The sequence below is a fragment of the Eubalaena glacialis genome, chromosome 5 (genome assembly GCF_028564815.1).
Source record: "Eubalaena glacialis isolate mEubGla1 chromosome 5, mEubGla1.1.hap2.+ XY, whole genome shotgun sequence".
Classification (NCBI taxonomy): Eukaryota; Metazoa; Chordata; class Mammalia; order Artiodactyla; family Balaenidae; genus Eubalaena; species Eubalaena glacialis.
The window spans coordinates 140591818-140614065 of NC_083720.1; the positions used below are offsets into that span (position 1 = coordinate 140591818).

The 22248-nt window shown below is 37.0% G+C and overlaps 1 protein-coding gene across 4 annotated transcripts in view; it reads right to left on the reverse strand.

Moving 5' to 3' along the window:
• The window catches only part of BMPR1B (bone morphogenetic protein receptor type 1B), a 163255-nt gene that overhangs the window by 99636 nt on the left and 41371 nt on the right, over positions 1 to 22248 (reverse strand). For 2 of the 4 annotated variants that reach the window (XM_061191704.1, XM_061191707.1), the window contains exon 1: positions 13327 to 13475. The exons of the other annotated variants lie outside the window; for them this stretch is intronic. In XM_061191704.1, coding sequence (XP_061047687.1) covers positions 13327 to 13399 — 73 coding nt within the window. In that variant the 5' untranslated portion in view covers positions 13400 to 13475. Of the gene's footprint in view, positions 1 to 13326; positions 13476 to 22248 lie in introns of those variants that run through there. 4 annotated transcript variants of the gene reach the window in all.

Sequence of the window (22248 nt, forward strand, 5' to 3'; positions counted from 1 at the left end):
AAATATACCAAAAAAACAGAATACTAGGTTCTCACAACTTTTTAATAAAATCTTAAGAGATTTTTTTTTATCATTAAGGAACAAAATACTATAGAATGAAGCCAAATGAGGACCAATCCCTTTCTCCTCCCATATTCCCCACTATCCTAAATTGGCTACTTATCTACTCCTATTAATATTTTAGGAGCTTTATAGAAATATAATTCACATGCCATAAAATTGATCCATTTAACGTGTTCACTTCAATCCTTTTTAGTATATGTACAGAGTTTTGCAATCATATCATAATGTAATTTCAGAACATTTTCATAACCCCCCAAACAAGCCCCATAACCCTAGTAGTCACTCCCCATTCCTGCCCACAGCCTCCCACCCCTGGCAACTTGGGGCTACTGATATGCTTTCTGTCTGCATAGTTTTACCTTCCAGACTTTTCACATAAATGGAATAAGACATGTGGTCATTGCATCTGGCTTCTTTCATGAAGCATACTGCTTTCAAAGTTTATTCATGTTATAGCAAGTATCAGTCCTTCATTCCTTTTTATTGCCGAAGAATGTTCTATTATATAGATATACAACATTTTGTTTATCCATTCATCAGCTGGTGGACATTTGGGTTTTTTCCACTTATTGGCTATTATGAGTAACGCTGCTGTGAACATGTGTGTACAAGTGTTTTGGGGACATTAGGTTCTCATTTCTCTTGGGTAGACACCCAGGAGTGAAACTTCTGGGGCATATGGTAACTGAACGCTTAACAGTGTTAGGAAATGCCAGACTGTTTTCCAAAGTGGCTACACCATTATTTCCAGAAGTAGCGTATGAGGGTTTCAATTCCCCCACATCCTTACCAACACTCGTTATTATCTTTTTGATTGTAGCCATTCTAGTGGGTGAACTAGTATCTCTTGGTTTAGATATGAATTTTACTGATAGCTAATGATGTTGAGCACCTTTTCGTACGATCACTGGTCACCTGTGTATATTCTTTGGAGAAATGTCTGTCCAAATCCTTGCCCATTTTTAAAAGGGGTTATCTTTTTATTATTGATTTTTAAGAGTTCTTTATATAACTGGATTCAAGTCTATTATCGGATATATGATTTGCAAATGTATTCTCCCATTCTGTGGGCTCTTTTTTCACTTTCTTGATGATGTATTTTTATTTGATGATCCATTTTATTATTTATTATTTTGTTGCTTGTGCTTTTGGCATCATATCTAAGAAACTATTGCTTAACCTTATGAATATTTCTATATAATTACTATTTAGACCTAAAAATCGTATATGAATTTTCATATGGTAGAAACAACTTAGGTTCCAACTAACAGTGGTTAAGGTTTCCATTTCTCCACATCCTTGCCTAGACTTGATAACCTCAGAGTTATTTTGCCTATTTCTTGACTATAACTTGGTAGCTCATATTACTTTAACTTGCATTTCTCTATTTATTTAGTTTCTTTTCCTATATTTTCTGTTAATGGCCTGTTCGTGTATTCTGACATTTTGTATTTTTCTCATTTTTGAAGACATTCTTTATATATAATTGATATTAAATATTTCTCAGTTACATGTCTTGTAACATGCTTTACAAGTATGTGAGCTATCCTTTTGCTTGTTTGTTATTTGCTTTGTTGAACTATTATTAATTTTACTGTTAAGAAATTCTAAAATAATTTCTTTATGATCTGTGTTTTTGGCAACTTTTTTTTAACTTTAAGCTATACAAACATTCTACTCTAAGAGATGTGGTATTGTATAGCTACTAATGGAAGGGACACAAGAACCAAGCTGTCTTGATTTGAATCTAGATTCTATCATGTATTACTTTGTAATCTGAAACAAATTATTTAACTTCTCTGAACCTGCTTCCTCATTTATAGGATAGGGGGAATAAAAGCACCTATCTCATGCTGTGTGGCATTTAAATGAGTTAGTAAAGTGTTTAGAACAATACATGGAACATTAGCTATTATTATTTTCTTCTAAACACTTTCACTTTTTGAATTTTACCTTTAGCTTTCTGATATACTTGGAGATGATTTTTATACATGGTAGAAGTGAGGTTTTCAAACAGTCCACTTTTCCCCACTGATCTCCAATGTCCCCTCTGACACATTATTTCCTTATATATATGATTCTCTATCATGTTCCATAAGTCTATAGCTACCCTAGGCCATACCACACTATTTTAATTACTATAGCTATTAAACTGTAAAACCATAGTAAGTTTTTATATCTGGAAGAGCAAGTATACCTAACTTGTTCTGTGCTTAACATCTATAAATGCAGGCATTTACAAGTGAAAGGATAACAATGCTGACATTTGTATCCTTAGATTTGTGAATTATAAAATCACAAACAAAATATGTCAGTTATTGTCTATTAGATGACTAGTATTTAATGTAACTATAAGAATGCTGCTTTCTTTTTAACCCCTAGACCATTTTGATTATTTTGTAAATAATAAGGTAATGATTCACTGAAAGCCACAGGAATAATAAACAAAAAGTCTAGACTAAGAAGTAAAACATTATAGAACTTTTTTGAGGGGATGGGTAATTTTGCTCATTTATCTTTTAAGTACAAATAGGGGATATGAAATCCTCAGCAGAAATTTCAAACTCCTTAAAAAGCAAATACAAAAATCAAAACAAAGCCCCAAAACAAAGGACCAAGTATTCTCACTCAGTTTGCAAAATCACAGCATGGATTCACAGTTACTGAAAAAAATAGTCAATGGAGAGGTAGAAAAATTAGGATAAACAGCACAGAAATTTTACCTGGTAAAGACAGTTCATCAATTATTCTAAAATATTCTACAGCAACTTCTCAAAACCATAAAACACAATGTGTAAATCTACAGGATCCCTGTACAAGTGATATCCTACAATGGGAAGGAACAATGACCTTGTAATATTAGCATTAAGAAATAAATTTGGAGAGGTGTGAGCACTCACTCGTAGGGTGTAAAGCTGCATATCACATTTCTCATTTGCAGTCACAGCTACTCAGGATATTTTACAAGTAATCTCTTTAGATTAACATTTGCAGGAAAACAGGAAGAGGAAAAAACGGGAAGGATGCTCCATTCTTCAAGGCAAGATGTAATTTTTTTTCCTGGAAAATAACTCAATTGTGTTCCTGATTTTGCCTTCTCCTCACTTCAGATGGTGAGGTACTGTGGCTCAGAAGAAACTGCATATAAGTTGCATTCCCGTGAGCACTAAATTATGACAGCCTAAATGTGGTTGAATATACAGTACTTTTTAACAAACTAGTACGTATTATAGTAAATGGGAAAATCGAAGCAAAGTTATCAGCTCTGAGCTTATTCATACACTGGAATATTTATTTCTGGTGGTGGTGGTCGTGTGTTTTTGTAATCTGTCTCTTAAATAAAATGTTCGTGTGGTAAAGACTCTGGCTTTCCAAACATTCTGCCTAAATATTATAGCAATCCTCAAGTCAAATTGAAATGTAATTCTTCAAAGAACAAGAACAAAAACTCTGGAATCCCAAGTTCTGGTTCTGCCACTAGTAATAGTGAGGCTTTAGATAAGTCACCTAACAAGTGTGTGCCCCTGTTTCCTCCCTTGTGAAAATGAGAAAACACAAGCAGATCATTAAAATTAACTGGGTCTTGCTCAAATAGGAGTGTAGGTGCCTGTAGCATTTATTTTTACTGGGCGTACTTTAGGTTGTGTAGATGTTTGTTTATATAATGGCACTTTATTTTCTGTTGAAGAAAACCCTCCACTGCATCATCCTACACACAAACTACTTCCGCTCTTACTTGAAAGGAAATTCCTTTTCAAGGTTCACAGTACATTAGAGACAGCTGCATTGCTGAGCTTCCTCCAGAAACTTTAAAAAACTTCAGATGTAGTCCATGCATGACATGGATCATGAAACAAGACAATCTCAAGCACTTAGACTGCCCCTTCTCTTACCCTCTTTTAATGTTATATTTTCTGGGGTTGTTGCCTGCTTACATTAAGTACTGTGTGTGTGTGTGTGTTTATTTTAAATCAAGTTCCTGAGGGAATGCAGGAACTTTCTAAAGTGACTATCCTGAGTGCTAATTTCCAAAGCAAGATAAGGTAAAAAGTACATTTCCATTTAATGACATTTCAACAAAAGACAGTCACTACCCTATTAACTTCCAAAGAGGCAATCCTCTCTTCAAACCACACATTCCCTGGGTATGTTTCCATATTGCCCTGGAACTCATAAGTGTTTGTCTGGAAAACTCAATTCTGGACTCAGAACCAGTAAAACAAGAATACCAAACTAGGTAAGAATTCTGGCATAGAACTTTTCCAGCAGAAGCAAAGAAGAGAGTTATGACTTGGTTTATTTCAGAACAGTCACCAAAACTGCCTATATAGCTACAAAGACAAACTGCTTGCATTGGGAATAACATGTTGAATATAATTGGAGGTGGGTGCAGGGCTCAGGAGCATCCAAACAGTATGGTGCTTTCTGAGGGTAGCTGATAGAGCCCAACTCTGAAAAGATTTCCAAGAGCCTACCAGGTGTCCAATGACAAGCTGGATACAGAAATTACTTAATTAATGTACCTGAGAAAGAGACGGGAAATTTGGGATTCACATTCTTGTTTCACTCTCCAAGGAATCCTTCACTCCAGATTTGGATGGTTCCAAGTAAATTAAGACTTACGATCCCTTCTTTATCATTAGTGGCAATATTTTAATAATGCTAGGACAACTGTTTCATTAAACAACAGGTCATACTAATGTAATATTTTATGAAAGGACATCTAAACCAGATATGTGGGTAAGTTACTTTTGAAACAAATTCTGACAATTCCTTTTAAATACCATTAATAAAATAGGTTCTTCTCTTGGTCAGAAAAAGGGGGTTAGAGGTTCTGTCTGCAGGTAAAGAATGAACTGAAATTTATTAACTCTAATCCCGTGTGTACCAAATCCCTTGGGGTAGCCTAATCAACTGCAGCTTTCTGGGCTCAGCTCCCAAATACTTGGTTTAGTAGATTTGGGATGGGGTATAGGGAACTGCATCTTTAAAATGACCTATGGTGACTGTGATGTAGGAAATACATGGAACCATGCTGTGAGGAAAACTGCAGACTCCGTGTTTCTCAGATCGATCAGTGCTGATTACTCACTGCTCGTCAACTGATTCCCATTCAATAGCCATTGCAGCAAACCCTCACTCAGCTCACAGGAACATCTGCATAAAATCCTCAAGTCCCTCCAGTCAAGCCAGAAAGAGGCGGAAAATCACCTGATCCTGAATTCTGGTCTCTCCTGCCACAGTGCACCAAGCTGCCACAAAGAAAACACACTGGTCAACGGCTATATTATTGTTGGCAAGCACCAAAATTTGCTCAAAACCTTTACAAATGAAACCCAGCTGCTTAAGCTCAATACCAGATGTCTTCTACAATGTGTGGCTTTGATAGATTAAATTGAGCATAAGAAAGAGATGAAATATATGAAAATCTAATTTGCAAGATGTTTGTCATTAAGGTTATTTAACAAAAAAAGACAGAAAATTTTTATATTTTTCACTATAAGAGGTTAAGTAGGATAGATTAACAATATTCATAATAGCTACTAAAATGCATGTTATGAATTAACTGTTTAGTGTATATTTTTAAAATCCAGTCCAAAAACAATCTCCAAAAATGCCCAAGAATGTCTTATGTCTGTAAAATCATGTGATTTAGCATGAGGGTCCTTTTCATTTAAACCCATTCCCCAATTTGAACATGTTTTCACCCAGGGCATAGGAAATTAAGTAGGAAATATTTAGTGATATTCTCCAATTTCAATAAACTGTCATAATCCTATGAAAACATACATATAAAAAACATGTGTGTGGGTATGTATGATATGTACGAGAAAGTATGGAAGTAAAAAGGCAATTTGTTTAGGAACCTCAATTAAGTGGCATCTACCCTTCTGTTACCATGTCACAATGAAACACTTTTTCTGTTGTTTTCCAGGTCACTGCACAGTTCTCAATAACTCAGCTGATTTCAGAGCCTAAATTAAACTCAGAGCCACTCAAATATTTCTCCAATGAACTGCTGCACATTCCCTGACTTAAATGAGCTAATAGTTAATGGGCAAATATAGCATATTACTCTTACAACATTAACCTTTTTCTTTATTCAAAACAGAAACATGAAAAGCATAATGGAATTCAAAAGCAATAAGCAATTGAGCATATTAACTCTAACCAAGACAAACATTCAGCTGAGATTTAGCTCCATAAAAAAGTGCATCATCATTTCAAGTACACACGATTACAACTGGCAGGTTATTATTTTTTCAGATTTGAAAAATATTGTCTTAGTTTTCTTTTAGAGAAACCAAAATAAAGGTAAACATTTTAGCAAAGACATAGTTTGATCATGAATATTTCTACAAACATAACAACAGAAAGATAATTTCATGCAAAGTTTATAAAACAAATCTGGCCTCACATTTTCTGACGCTGTATACTATTGGCCTTGGCATAGTTTATAGTTAAAGGAAAACAGAAATAACCATAAAAAATGTTAAGATGCCTTATTATATTAAATTGTCTCACACTTGGCTGATATCTTATCAATGCAGTTCTCATATCACAAAAGTTCCAAATTGATGCAAAACTGATTCCTTACCTGTAAAACTCCCATTAAAATTGTGAAGATACCAAGTCGAATATGGGGACATTATGTTCCCACATTATGACCACAGGATACTGTCAGGCAGTAAAAACCTGTGCACCAAAGCCAGTTTTCTGCGTGTACTCAAGAGGTTTCTAAAAAGTGAATTCGATATGTACGTTCATTCTCCTCTGGACTCCAAAAGGGATCAAAAGCATAGTTTCAGACACTCAAGTTCCCAGAATTTGATCAAATGAAAGATGTATACTGCTAGCCACAAACTTGTGGCCTTTTAGGGATCATAATGCAAAATTTATGAGATGTTCTTTGTGAGACATAAGGTTTGCAACTACTGTTTCAATAAAGGAGTAAAAGTTGTATGTAACAATATGACAAAACTAAAGTCTGCCAAGAGAGTACACTACTTGTTTCATATGTTATTTTTTGCCACCACCTTGACATCTTGAATTTCTTCAGCATCTTTTTTTTAAAGAGCAAAAAAAAAAAAAAAAAAAAAAAAATACCCCTTCATTTACTATTAAAATAATTCTATAGAAACTACAGAAATATATTACCATAATTTTGGTAGTAACATTTCCTGGATACCAAAGTTCACGTAAAAATAAAGTGTTTTTTATAATTTTTCTACACATATAGCTAATAAGTCACTTAGTAGCCAACAGGAATTCATTATAAACAAAGGAATACTAGAAGTATTCATATTGCTATTATTAATGACAGTAGCAGCTATATTAGACATTTTTGATTATCAACCTAACCCAAAACCTCTTCTAGAAAAAACTTCCACTGCCCACTGTATCTGTTATTGTCTGGTGGCCATCTTGGTATTGAGTGACTACACATCCCACCTGCATTACATTCCATCATTGTTAGGGTCAGCAGTCAATCAAATTCTCTCTCCAGAAAGTTAAAAATAAGAAACAGTGAAACATTTATCAGTTAACTCTGGAGAGCTAAGCAAAAGAGGTCTTGGAATATCAGGAAATGCAGACACTACTTTGGGTCGTGTGCAAAATAGTGAGTATGTCTAAGGAGGTAGGACTCCTCTATACGCCAAGTATTGTACTATGCACTGGGGATTCAGCAATAAATAGAACGGAGGTGGTCTTTCCTCTAAGAAGGTGAGCTTCCAGCAGGAGAGTGACATGTATAATGATACATCATGATATGTACCATACAAGAGAAATAAAACTTAACAATGAGGGATTATATGAAGGGGATCTCATTTAATCTGGATTGTTAAGGAAAAGTTAACTTGGTGACGTTTAAGCAAATGGATAAGCAGAGTAGAAAAGCAAAGAACTTTCCAGGCTGTGGAAACAGCATGTGTGAAACACCTGAGGAGAGAGGAGTTTGGATCATTCTGGACAGGAAAGGCTTGATAACCGCTGAGCAGTGAGGTGAGCTGCAGAGGAGCCAGGGCCTCGCTGATGCCAAGCCTGGAAGGCCGTAGAAAGGTCTGGATTTTACAATGCAAGGAGTGTCTGCTAAAGACCTTCAAACAGAAAAATGGGAAAAGACACCCAGAGGGAAGAAGAAGGGAATGTCTTCCGGGTCCCACAAGGCCTGTGTTTCCTTCAGCTTTTCTTTATGTCTTCATTTGACTTCTTCCTCTACTTAAGTTTCTGTTCTTTTGCCCAAAATATCAAAATATCAATACTAACAATGTGATTTTATACACATTATGAATTAATATGGAAGTTAACTAATTATGGAAGGAATGCGACAGAGATGACATCAAGCAAGAAATCAGTTAATCCAAAAGCCCCAGATTCTCCAGTGTTACAGGAAAAGTTCTGAGGTCTAGAAATAAGAACGAGGTTATTCTGAGCTCATAGCCACAAAATCGTAGGTAGATATTTTAATATGAATAGTTCCACACACACACCACACACACGCACATCGATTACAATGGGCAGGGTAACTATTTTACAGATGGAAGAGAGTATAATAATCAAGACCAAAAGGATCCATCTGAACCTAAAATGTAGCATATGAAAGCTTGATAGACAATTTAGCTGATTTTAATTGTCGGTACTTTGTCTTAAAGATTTGCCCAATGTCCTGTATGAGTTCTAAAAATAAATCCACATTCGGAAAGTTAGGGGAAAAAACATATTCACAAATTTGTTCCTGGCAGTTCTAAGTCAATAGAAGAGTTGTAAAATGTTATTTCAGATTCAACTGACTCATAGACCAAAAAAAACAAAAACAAAAACGAATGTGAATTACTCTGATCTTTCTAATACTATGATTCTTCCAGAAGCCTTCAAGTATTTGTAATTTAAAGATTAAATTATCTATGCACAGATATTGAGAGATATGTATGCCTTACATACATGGTTGCCACCACTACATATTTAAAGAGGATAACTTCTCATAACAAAAGGCAAAACCAAATAATGTGAGTTTGCACTCAATAGTTATGTGAATGTCTCTTATCCAATCTACTCTGCAGAATTTAAGTTGAGAACTATAATTTAGCCACTTTCCTTCCAGATAAATTACCACAGATCAAATTTCTTACATCTGTGATGCTCACCACAATGCACAGTTACTGCCAATTAACAGCCGGAGATTAACTGTTGGAAGTGTCACATAATAGCTGTAGTAGAAAACATGTTAAACACAGAACCACATTTATGCATTTAACAGCTGTGTCGGTCTAACAGTTGATTTTCACTATATTTTGCCATATGGTAACGAGGATCATTTTCCACTTAAAAATATTACCAAAGGTCTTCCCTGGTGGCACAGTGGTTAAGAATCCGCCTGCCAACGCAGGGGACACAGGTTCAAGCCCTGGTCCGGGAAGATCCCACATGCCGCAGAGCAACTAAGCCCGTGAGCCACAACTACCGAAGCCCGCGCACCGAGAGCCCGTGCTCCGCAACAAAGAAGCCACCGCAATGAGAAGCCCGCGCACCGCAACGAGGAGTAGCCCCCGCTCGCCTCAACTAGAGAAAGCCCGCGCACAGCAATGGAGACCCAATGCAGCCAAAAATAAATATAATAAATAAATAAAATTTTTAAAACAATTACCAAAAATTGACACCCTAGAGCAATATCACCATTTTAATTTTGAAACTACACATTCACAGCCATGTTTGTTATTCTCCTGTTACTGCATTTCCTATCTGCCTTAATTCTACTGAAAATACTTAATAACAAATTTTTTAAAAATTGTAAATTAGTGTCAACCAGATCAAATACAAATATTACAATAGGAAACCTATGGAATATGACCTGGCAATGAAGAAGCAGGATATAAAATCTGGGTTACATAAAACTGCAGGGGCCATGGAGACTGGGACCTGCTTTTGTTCATTGGGTTTAGGGATTTTCCTGTATTCCAAAAGAGCTAATTCCTACTTCCTATCTTGCCTTTTCTTCCGGGAACTCTTTGTTGATACAGAATTACTCCTAAAGAACAAAAGTTGGCTGCCAATTTTTATTTTACTCTAATTGCTGTAATAATCTATTACCATGATTTTACAGTAGGGCAAGGTGCTGTGGAAATTTTCACACATACATTTAACAAGGAGCTAAATAAAAATCTCACCCTTTTAAATGCCAGAACATGAGGCCCATCCATGTCAGGAAGGGCACATTGTTGCCACCAATGTGTTAGAACAACAAACAGAAAGAGTCCTTTAGTTTTTAGGTCTGTCAATCTATCACCTTTATATCCTCACTAAATTCCTTTGGCAGAACTTAAGAAGAATGGTAGTGACCAAAATGATGCCTCAGTACTGTTTACACATTGCACTATATTCATTAGTATTGCCTGTAATTCTCCACTGTGTTTTGAGAATAAAGGGGCAAGGTAGTATCAATAGCTCAATCTTTAAAATACTACATTTCAAGTAGAAGTGAATACTACAGATTTTCACCATTACAGGTCATATTTTCACTTTTAGAAGAAGGCAATTCCACATTTCACGATCCCGAGTTTTAAAAAATGCATTCCTGAAGCAACCACAATGTGCCAATATAAAAAACACAAAGTTCAAAACCTACCAAGATGTACCCTTGCTTCCTTTTTTCTAAGCCTGTGTCTTTTCAAGTAAAACACTGAAGATAAGATATAAGCAATGATAAGATTTAGGCTGATGAATCACCCCCCCACACCCCTGCCCCGCCCCGCCCAGGCCGCCCTAGCTACTCTGTTCCACGTGTGAAGCGTTCTCCTTTCCACTTATTGTGACTTTGCAGAGCTTTGTACCATTTAAAGTAGAATTGGAATATTGTACATATTCCTTCCATATAGAACTTTTAGGTTTCCATATACTTAAATAACTAAATATTTGTATTAGCCTGAAGCACACACTCTCCAAATGTCTCAAGTTGTCATTCTGCAACGCATTTACTTTAAATGAGTATTTAAGGTCTCAGAACATTAATCTTGGCTTTGCCATTCACTTAAGAAGTCATGACCCCTTCCTTTGTCTGTGCTTCATATTCACCTATCTTTGTGATAATCATTCTCACTGAAGTACATGCAGAATTAATCATCATAAAGCGTTACAAGTTGTCAATGAATATTTAACTTCTATAGTCAAAGCTGCTTAGTCTTGGCTGAGCTCATAGTTCCTGTCTACAGCACATTCTGTTTTCATCCAGGCAAAATAAAAAACAAACAAACAAACATGAAACTTATTTTTATAAGGCTACAGGTAGAGAAGTTCCTCAAAAAAAAAAAAAAGTTAAAATTTCACTAGTGACAAAGCTGGGAATATAAATTGGGATTCAGTATGTTAATCACACTAAGATGAGCTATGGGATTCTTTTAAAATCTTGTCTCAGTTTACACTTCCAGATTGATTGTCTCCTATTCCTGCAGACATTAACATTATTACTAATGATACTAATAGCAAAAGCTCAGACAATACTATGCACCAGTTACTATTCTAAATGCTTTATGTGTACTCATTTAATAATCAAATCATTCCTATGGTTAGTTATTATTATTATTATGCCTATTTCACAGTTGAGAAAATCAAGGCACCTATAAGACACCTCATTTGAGTTTACACGTCTAGTAAGTGGTAGAGCTAAGATTCAAACTCAGGCATCCTGGGTCTGGAGTTCATACTCTTAATCACTATGCTACAGAATAAACGGGTAGACACACACAGACGCACACAGGCACTCACGTGAAAGGGCTCTGGACAGGTAGTTAAAAAGGTTACGCTTGGTAGAAGAAAGCAGGGAATGTCTCCGGGCTTCAACCTTCTCACTGGAAAAGTAAACCAACTACACAATACTATTTTAAGGTGTAATTTAATCCTACCATCCATTTATGATTCAAAGATTCAGTCTGTAACATACAGCCTTTTCACTTTTGACTGACATAACTCAATAATTAATTCAGGTATTCATATGTTTCAAGGAAAATGCTAAAAGAGAATGAAAAATTACCCTTAGGCAATCAAGAAATAGTAGTAGCGTGGTTAGAGGAATAAGAATTTCACCTCATATATATCATGTTTGAGTTTCCTGGAACATTCTTAAGAAAGTTTCCCTGAGGTCTTTCTAGCTCTTCTAGAAGGTACCAGATTATAACAATTTTTGGAAACCAAACTAGCAAACCAAGTAAATGAACTACATGTTGTTCCTTCACATCAATACACAAAACTCCTTTTGAGTTACACTTATCTATACCAGAAATTAAAAGCACTTTTCATGAAGCCAAGCCACAAAATATAATACCTAAATAGTGTCATGGAATACTCTGAGATTGTGAAAACATTCATCTTTAAGTGCCAATCAAAGTACATGCCAGTTGGTAATACATGCTTCCAAATAAATAGTATTGCCAAATTGGTTCTATAAAATGCATTCACAGGTATATGAGGGTGAACGGTAAATGCATTTTGATCTCATACATATTCCCTTGCCACCTGGCTTAATTTTATAAAGCCACTATTTCCTTATTTCCAACCTTGTGACTCCCTTGTTGCAAATCACTAACACAGATAACTGTTTCCTATTCATTAAGTTATCTTTCTTCTAACTTGAAAATAGTTCACCTACTTTTATAATTACTCTTTTAGTTAAAATAATTTTTTTTTAATTGCCATCCTTTAGTCAACTTTATACAAGAATAATTCTTCTGGACAAAATGATCACTAAGCAAGCCCCTGTTCTTAAATATGGATAAACGTCTGACATATTCACAAATTACAATTATTGCCATTATAAAACTACAGATTTACTCAAGGCATCCATATAAAAATAACAATGAACTTCAAAGTTAATTAGCTAACCTATAAAAAATCTAACAGTATTCAAACTAAAATGATCAAAACAAGTTTATTAGGATTTTTGTTTTCTTAAATTCTTCACATATAAACTGTCACCGTATGTTGACAATCAACTTCATACTCAAAGTTCCAAACTAGATTGCACTTAATTCTTAATTGCTAGAGAAAACAGAAACTTTGCATCCCTTTTAAAACTATTCTAACACACTATGGAGAAAGCGTTGCCATGACACAGAAAGTAGTAAAATCACAGAGCAGTTGGAGGATGGGGCTTGGAAATGTTTAGCCACTGAACTTCTGCCCTGAACTTTCCCTTCTGTGATAAAAACCACGAAAGCAGCCATTAACGGAGCCCCCTGTCAGCACCGTACTGTGGGGCACTGGTCTTCTTACCCCTCGTGTGCATAGACAGAAGAATAAGCAAGGCAATGTGGAGCTGCCAGTTTAGTTCGTCCAGCCAACCCATTGCAGCAGGAGAGTCGTCAATGTGACCCGCCTGTTTAAGCCTCCTGTTTCTTGCCTTTCCTTCTTTCAACTGAGACTCCTCTGCTGCCACTCTTGTCAGAGCTTCCGGCAAAGCCTGCAGCAAGCCCTAGACGGGACCGTGAAAGACAAGCCTGTTACAAACTGGTTCTGTCACCACGGAGACTTCAACTGATCACCTCGTGGGGAGAACAACAAAGGGCGGTGAGGACCCCGAGCCAGACTGTTTTCTTAAGAAAGGAGCCTGACCCAGCTGCCCACACAAGGGCCAGCACAGGCGGGACTTTGCTCGGTACTGGCCACGCCAAAGTCCCCGCACCTCCCGGGCAGCCGTGGAGAGATTCCAGAGCGACACACACCTATGCTTTGCTGACATGCAATTACTTATTTTTCCTGCTAAGGTTTTTATTCTCTGCTAAGGATTGTAATTCCGTGGGAATTGTAGACAGACAAGGAGAAATAAATTTTTTTTCTTTGATAAAATGATAGAAATACTGCAACACATCCAAGTGTTATGGCATTTTCTCACATGACCTCAACATTTAAATAATGAGGCAAATGCCTTTGAATCAAATGCACAGATACAAAAAAGGGTCACTTGTAAAAGCCATCCTTAATGAATATTTCAAGTTGAAATATTTCAGTTAGGCTACTCACTTAAATTAATTAATTTGAAATGACTATAGTATGAAGTTTCCTATATAGAAAAAAAAAATTCTGTGAACTGAACCAATTTTATTATGTGAATAAAACCAAGGTAAGTTATTCACTTTTTTTAGATGTTAATTATAATTGTGCCTCACTGTAAACTATGAACATTTTGTAATATTTTAATTTTCCATGAGATTCTGAGTGACCGTTTTCAGTACTAAAGAACATTTTAAATGGCTATTTGTTTTACTCTGGGAACTATCGATAATAAAAAACAGCAAGAAATATAAATGAATTGTCAGTGTGTGTAGAAACTACACTAACACCACAGACAGATACAAACAGAAGTACTTATTAAACCGAATCCATTTGCATGATAAAGGATTTATGAATATGAGAGCAGAGACATAGTTCAGTGGTTATATCTAAGGTAGCATGAGAATGTGTTTACTTGAAATTTTAAGAATTATTTTCTTGGAAAAAAAATCTCTGCTCTCGTCTCCTTTTTAAGAGACACCACTACCCCTCCACACACACACCAGCACCTCACAGCACTACCCTCATAGATGGCATTCAAATCTGTTCTCCAGGGGCTTCCCTGGTGGCTCCGGGGTTGAGAATCCGCCTGCCAATGCAGGGGACACGGGTTCGAGCCCTGGTCTGGGAGGATCCCACATGCCGCGGAGCAACTAGGCCCGTGAGCCACAACTACTGAGCCTGCGCGTCTGGAGCCCGTGCTCCGCTACAAGAGAGGCCGCGACAGTGAGAGGCCCGCGCACCGTGATGAAGAGTGGCCCCCGCTCGCCGCAACTAGAGAAAGCCCTCGCACAGAAACGAAGACCCAACACAGCCATAAAATTAAAAAAAAAAAAAAAAAAAAAAAATCTGTTCTCCAGCTTAGAGTAGTTCAACAACTGCTTTTTAGGATTTAACAACTACCACTATCAATCCAACACCCTCAACTCAGTTTCATGAGATGGAATTTAACAGAAATATAGTATTTTTTTTTTTTAATTTCAAGTAACTTTTTTATTTTTTTAATTTTATTTATTTATTTATTTATGGCTGTGTTGGGTCTTCGTTTCTGTGCGAGGGCTTTCTCTAGTTGCGGCGAGCGGGGGCCACTCTTCATCGCGGTGCGTGGGCCTCTCATTATTGCGGCCTCTCTTGTTGTGGAGCACAGGCTCCAGACGCGCAGGCTCAGCAATTGTGGCTCACGGGCCCAGCTGCTCCGCGGCATGTGGGATCCTCCCAGACCAGGGCTCGAACCCGTGTCCCCTGCATTGGCAGGCAGACTCTCAACCACTGCGCCACCAGGGAAGCCCGAAATATAGTATTTTTAATCACATAGAAAATTTTGGAATATCCTAAGTTTAAACCACACATTTTGCATTTCACAGAATCCATGAAACTTACTTGTCAGGAAAATGTAAGTTGGGGGTGGTAATGAGGTAGTCTTTCGCTAAGAAGGGAAACTGAGGCACACGAAAATGAATGAGTGATCAGGAGCAGAGGGGCAACATAAGTGAACCGCAGACAAGACTCAAGCTCTACTGCTTCAATCTCTTGTTCAAACCTTCTAAGTTCGGCTCAGGGCCACATCACAACATGGTTCCACTGCCAATCTGGAGCCTAGCCTTGAGCTCCAGCACGAACGGTGAATGGCTAAAATGTGGGGCAGCTTCCACTGCTCGTATTTCCCCAATATGGGCATCCGTAAGTGGTTCAAAGCATAGAGAGAGAAGAGTTTCTCTCTCCCCAGAATCCTAATTCAGTTCAAAGCAATCCACATGAGCAACTATTTCTAATTTTGTACTGTGTGCTAGCTGAAGTAAATGCACTCAAGAAGTTTACAATACCACAGAAAAAGTAATATACATGTAATAGAGAACTAAGTAAAAAAACATAACCTATTTTAAGATGAAGTGTCTTCAATTGGAATAAAGACAGAAAATCGGAGTAAGGGATGGATTAGACTGGGCCAATAATTGGAGGCAGAGCTGAATGCTAAAATATGAAATGAATTTATACAGAGATAGAGGAGATGAAAAGAGAGGAAATTCTGTGAGCAAGGACTAGAGGTAGGATTAAATATTTCATTTGTGCAATAGCATGAGAAGAAGAATCTTACTGGAGCAGACAGCACCTATTAGTAAATGGCTGGAGAGAAAGCTAGACAGAGTGGAACCAGATTGTGCTGGACTCCGAATGCAGGTTACAACGTTTAGGCTATATTATATAAATAACTAAAAGGCTTTTGAGCATGGACTGGCTTAATGAATTTTTTTTAAAAAAAGGTTTACGATTTCAGAATATACGATGAGTCTCTGAACCTAAACTTCCAACTATGTGAGTAGAAGTCAAAATTATTGATAGAAGTGTGAGGAGAGGTTTCCACTTAGTCAAACTTTTTGGTAATACAGATTTCTTTTTCTCACTTATACTACTACGAAATTCAAGAGGTAACCCTATTAATTCCCTTCATTTAGCCTTTATTGTTTAACATATGCTGGGTGCCAACGATGAAGGAGATGTTCTATAAAATGCATAATTAGATTCCAGACAAATAGGCTCAAAAGATCTTTAAAAAAATCTTATAATGTAGATCAGAAATCTGACTTAGCAAAAAAAAAAAAAAAAAATCCAGATTTGCGTATGATTTAGCGCACTCACCTTAAAGTCCACACCAAATGAGGCTTCAAAGAAAGTTCTGAGAGTATTAAAAGAAAGGTCACAATTTGAATATATACACGTGAGAGGGGCAAGGAAAGAGAAAAGAGAGACTACAGATATACTACCAATATGAGTACGACATGCCATTGCTATATATCATTTGTAGAATTCTTACACAGACCTACTCATTCTAGGTTTACGGAGTCCATGTTGTAGAGTAGAGAGAGACTCTTTGTGCTATCTGTATAATCTTGAGCAAATTATTTAAACTCTCTGGTCTATAATCTGCTCATTACCTAACTGTTAAAATTGTTATACGGATTAGACAAGTAAATGAACAAAAACTACTGAATACAGTGCCCAGAACATAGGAGGACATCAGAAAATGGTCAATTTCCTGACAACTCTCACTAATCACTCTTCTGCCTCTTAACCAAAAAACCCTTATTAACAATAATCTTCTTTAATGTAACATTTGCCAAATTGTTCCTGTCATAAATAATGTGATCACTAAAAAAAGGACACATTTTTAGAATTCATATTACACCCGGAAAGACAAATATTGATTTAATAACTTTATTTTTATTTCATTTATTAAATTATCATGTAATTGAAGCAGAAATATATGAAACAGTTTTAAAGTATGAGACTACCTTTTTAACAACTTCGATTTGTGACTTATTTCCACACAGAACCCTCCATATATACATACATATATGATTTTATGTATATATACAGCTTTTTAAACTGTATTTGGGGGACTGTGTCTAGTGAATGGGATACGAGAATATTAAACAGTACCTGCCTTTAGGACAAAACCTACCCTGTAATGGGTGAAGACAAACATATAATCAAATAATGACAGTGCAATACAGTGACGGCCTGCTATGCTGAGGGAATGTGGAAAGTACAGTGCATAAACAAAGATTAATTCTGGCCGGGGATGGGGATTGGACTTGCAGGGAAGAGGCATTTGAACTAGCTCTTCAAAGATAAGTAGGAATTACTGGGTGAAGAGAGGGCAAAGGAATCCCAAGCAAAGAGAACAGACAGTACAGATATTTATGAGCAAGAAAAAGAGCAATGTTTGCAGAGAACATGAGATACCGGATATGCCTGGAAAGCAGAGAAACTGGGCTGGAAAAGCAGACTGGGAGACGTTGGGAAGGAAGGGCCTTACAGCTCTTAACTTGATTTTGGTTTTATCCTACCTACATAGGAAGCAATGCCTTGGTTTCTGGAGGGGGGCGTCTGCACAGTTTCCATTGTGTGAAATGACTGCAACTACTTCTTGAAGCTGATTACATGTCAAAAGAAACCAGTAAAGTTTCTGAGATAAGGTGAAGAATATCTTCCTTTTATATAAGAAAATGCAACAATATCCTTAATAGTCTTCATGAGAAAAATAAGGTGAGTGCTATTTTCGTTAATACTTGAAGATTTCTGCTAATACTGTTTGGAACAACATTTGCTTTTAAATTAAACTTCTGTTCAAACACAGGCACATAAAAACAACTGTTATTTCCTTGTTCCTATTAGAAGCTATATATAGCATTTTAGGTCCCTACCATCCTATAGAGTTTTGCAGTAAAACAGTTTTCAAACTTTCATACTAGTTGTGCAAAGAATAGAAAAGTGTGTTCAGAATTGTACTGGTTAATCCATTTTGCTGTTCTCATTTTCAGCTATAGACTTACATAACGATATAAAAAGTTACTCCATTACCGGAGAAAAAATAAACAACAGAACTCAAGTGTACAAAAAGCTTTATTCCTGACTTGGAGTTTACAAATGCCACAACTTCAGGCTGCTTTCGGGCTGCCTCCTGCCTCCCCACCCCGTTCTGCTCTGCAATCTTCCACATCACTAGTCATTAACAGCCCAAGCTCCCTTCAGCTGCACAGTGAAAGACCATCACATCATTACAAATAAACAATCCCTTCCTCCCTCCAAGGAGTGACACATTATTCCGAGCACGTCTTCTTTCTGCTTTCGTTGCTCTGCCAAGGTCCCCCATGAGCGGGAAGGGGTAAAAAGAGAGAAAAAATATCCCACAACTTGTCTAAAGCATGTAGAGGATGATTTGTGTTCTTACTTACGGAATATGATTGTCACTGTTGATCTGCTCTCAGGCCTAGATTACATGTGATAAGGGCTGACCTCCTTTAAGTATTCACACATTATGCACTCATGGAGAGCAGGCAGGACACAAAAGTCCTTCAGATGTTCTGGACATCAATCAAGTGCACAGCATGGAGCCTGCCAAACTTTTCTTCCATTTACTCAGGGAGAGGAAGGGGGAGTCCAAGACAGACTTAATAAAGTTTAAAGCTATGCCACAGTATATTTGGGGAGACCATTGTTATTAAAAGGGTGCTATTTGAAAAAAAATTCTCTATAGTTACCACTAGCAACAAAAAAATTCACACACAAATAAAAAGAGACAACCAGATTTCACTTCAGCTTTAAAATTTCAAAACCTTTACTTATAAACCAGGTTTCAATGACTTTAGCAGATTGATTTTTTTGGAAATAACTGTTCAATAAGGATATATATAAAAAATTAAAAATATGAATTTTTATAACAACCATCATCACAACCTTTTTGAGGCATTTGTAAAAGTAGTAGAGTATTTGTTATGAAATACTCTGAACATATCTTAATGTAAATTAAACACCAATCAGCTGCATAAACCATTTTTACCTAATACAAATATGATTATTATTAATAGGCTACAGCCCCAATATTATGAAATAGACATGATAATATCTTCTGATATACGCTTTCAATGTCGGTCTTTTATCACTGCTACTCCCCACAACTCATTAAAGGTACTTGAGACAGCTTCTGAAAGAGAACAAATAAGCCCAAACTTTATTCTCCTGAAACGCCGCAACACTGTGTACTTAGAGGGCATAATTTGATCATCAGCACGATCAAACCCCTTAGAGCAAGATGTTTCATGGAATTTTCTAACAGAATGATATCTTACATCTAAGACAGTATCATTTACCTAGAGATTGCAGAGTTCTTTTTTAAAGCTCATGTCAGCCCGTGAACATAACAAGGATGTGTATAGCCTGCATACAAGATAAGAAGACTGGACACAAAAAGCAATTAAGTGTAGAAGAGAATTAAAGGCAACTTACACAATTAAACTACCAATGAAAATTAACAGTGAATTTACTAAGATAAGCTCTAGAGTTAAAAGAAAAACAAAACAAAACAAACTTCCAGACTGCCCCAGGACTCCTAAACCCCATACAGGCATAATTCTGTTCAGATAATACCTGGCTTTGGTGTGATTCAACTAAAGGCTAATAAACTCACTTGTACCCTAGTAATAGGGAACCAGGTAATACATAAAATCTGAGATTATTCTCTATGTTACTCACTATAGAGAAATCCATCACCTGATCAACATGATTATCTCAGACCAGAAGCTAAAAGTGAATGGGAGGGAGATGTCTTGACAGGAGCTGGAAAGTAAGGAACGCAGAGATGATAAATAGGTTATTTCTAGATAGATTATAGGATGCTGCTGCTAATGATGACACATGCCACTTGGCGAGCTTTTACTGTTTAGCCACTATGCTATGTACCAACATACACTGCCTCACTGACCCTCACTGCCTCATGTGCAGCAAGCAGTATCATTCCCATTTACAGATGAGAATACTGAGTATGCCTGAGCCAAGGAGGCCTGGCACTAGTTACGGGTAGACAGGATCAGACACCAGTACTTCATTAGCTAGGGACCCATATGTTTCTGCTCTGCAAGAAATAACTGGGGCAGAAACAGGCCATTCAGTAGATGGAGGTTTCAGAGACACTGGGGCTGATGAGATTCATTCAGGGAACATGACTGCCAGAAAGTCTAGAGGCTGGAGCAAAAGAGGGGTGAGATACCCTAAATCCCAAACCTGTCCATTCAGAGGAGGGGGACAAATGACAGGGACAACAGACACTCTGGGAGCCACAGCAGTGAATTCACAGGTCAGGGGTTTCAGATCCAGTAAGAGATGCAACTTTCCCCTAGCATGTATTGGTTGTTTATAAAAAGCGTATTAATAGTAATTTTAAAATATATATTGTCATTCATTTAAAGCAGTGTCTTGTATATATCTTTTTAACTTTTCCAGCAGCCCTTCAATGCAGGTATTATCAACCAGTGAAGTGACTAAGGTGAGTGAAGCACCTCAGAGTTCAGGGAAGAGTTGTTTCCTTGAGTCGGCCTGTGCTTTAGCAGGTATAGTGAGGCAACTCTGCGGACTCAGTAGAAAGAAAAGGTAGATGAGTGAAGTCGCCAGAACTAGGTAATATACTCCTCTCTCCACCAGATGAGTCTGAGGTTGTTTTAACAAAAGAGGCTGTTTTCGTCACACCAGGAGAAGGCTGCTGAGAAGATCTACTTTGCCCCACTTGCAAAGAACTGTGTGAGAAAAGGGCTTTTGTTGTTTAACACTTTGACCCCGGACTCTTCAGTATTAAAGTTATGCACTAGGTAAAATAATGAACCACAGAAGCCACTAACTTGTCTTACCTGAAGCTCTATTCCAAAGGATTTTATCTCCTTTATCAAATTAGTGCTAAAGCACCCCTAAGCAGAAAATCAAAACCTCTAGTACTTCTCTGCATCTCTTGCTAGCCATTATAAAAACCTGAACACAGTTTCCATTAAAAATCAATTCTTGGACTTCCCTGGTGGTGCAGTGGTTAAGAGCCTGCCTGCCAGTGCAGGGGACACGGGTTCCAGCCCTGGGCCAGGAAGATCCCACATGCCGAGGAGCAACTACGCCCGTGCGCCACAACTACTGAGCCCACGTGCCACAACTACTGAAGCCCATGCGCCTAGAGCCCGTGCTCCCCAACAAGAGAAGCCAGCGCAATGAGAAGCCCGCGCACCGCATCGAAGAGTGGCCCCCCACTCACCTCAAATAGAGAAAGCCCCCGCGCAGCAACGAAGACCCAACACAGCCAAAAATAAGTAATTAAATAAATATATTTTTTAAAAAATTAAAAATCAATTCGTAAAGAGGATTAATATCACTCTACTCTTATTTCATCCTAGTCAATTGTGCATTAATTTCATGCAAATCCAACTTGAATTGATATTAAATAAATTGAAAATTAAAATTTATATTTAAATTATATCAATAAAATGTTATCTTGTATGTTTCCTTGTAAATCCCTCTGAATATAATTTAGAAGTAAGGACGGTGCACCTTAGTTTACACATAAAAGAAATATAAAAGGAGTTAAAGTATAGCCCTTATTTAAACATTTGGAGTCCATGCTTAAGTTTACACACTATATGGAGACAGCTCCTAGAAAATCTGTTTTCCACTCTTTGGAAAATACCTAAGTATGTATTAAGGAATTACATGAGAAAAAGTTGCTTAAAGTAAAAGAGAAGATATTCATAACAGAGAAAAGTTTTGCTTCTATTTAGCATACAATAGCTTTTCCATAGTATTTTTTCAACAATAGTGCTGCCAGTATATGAT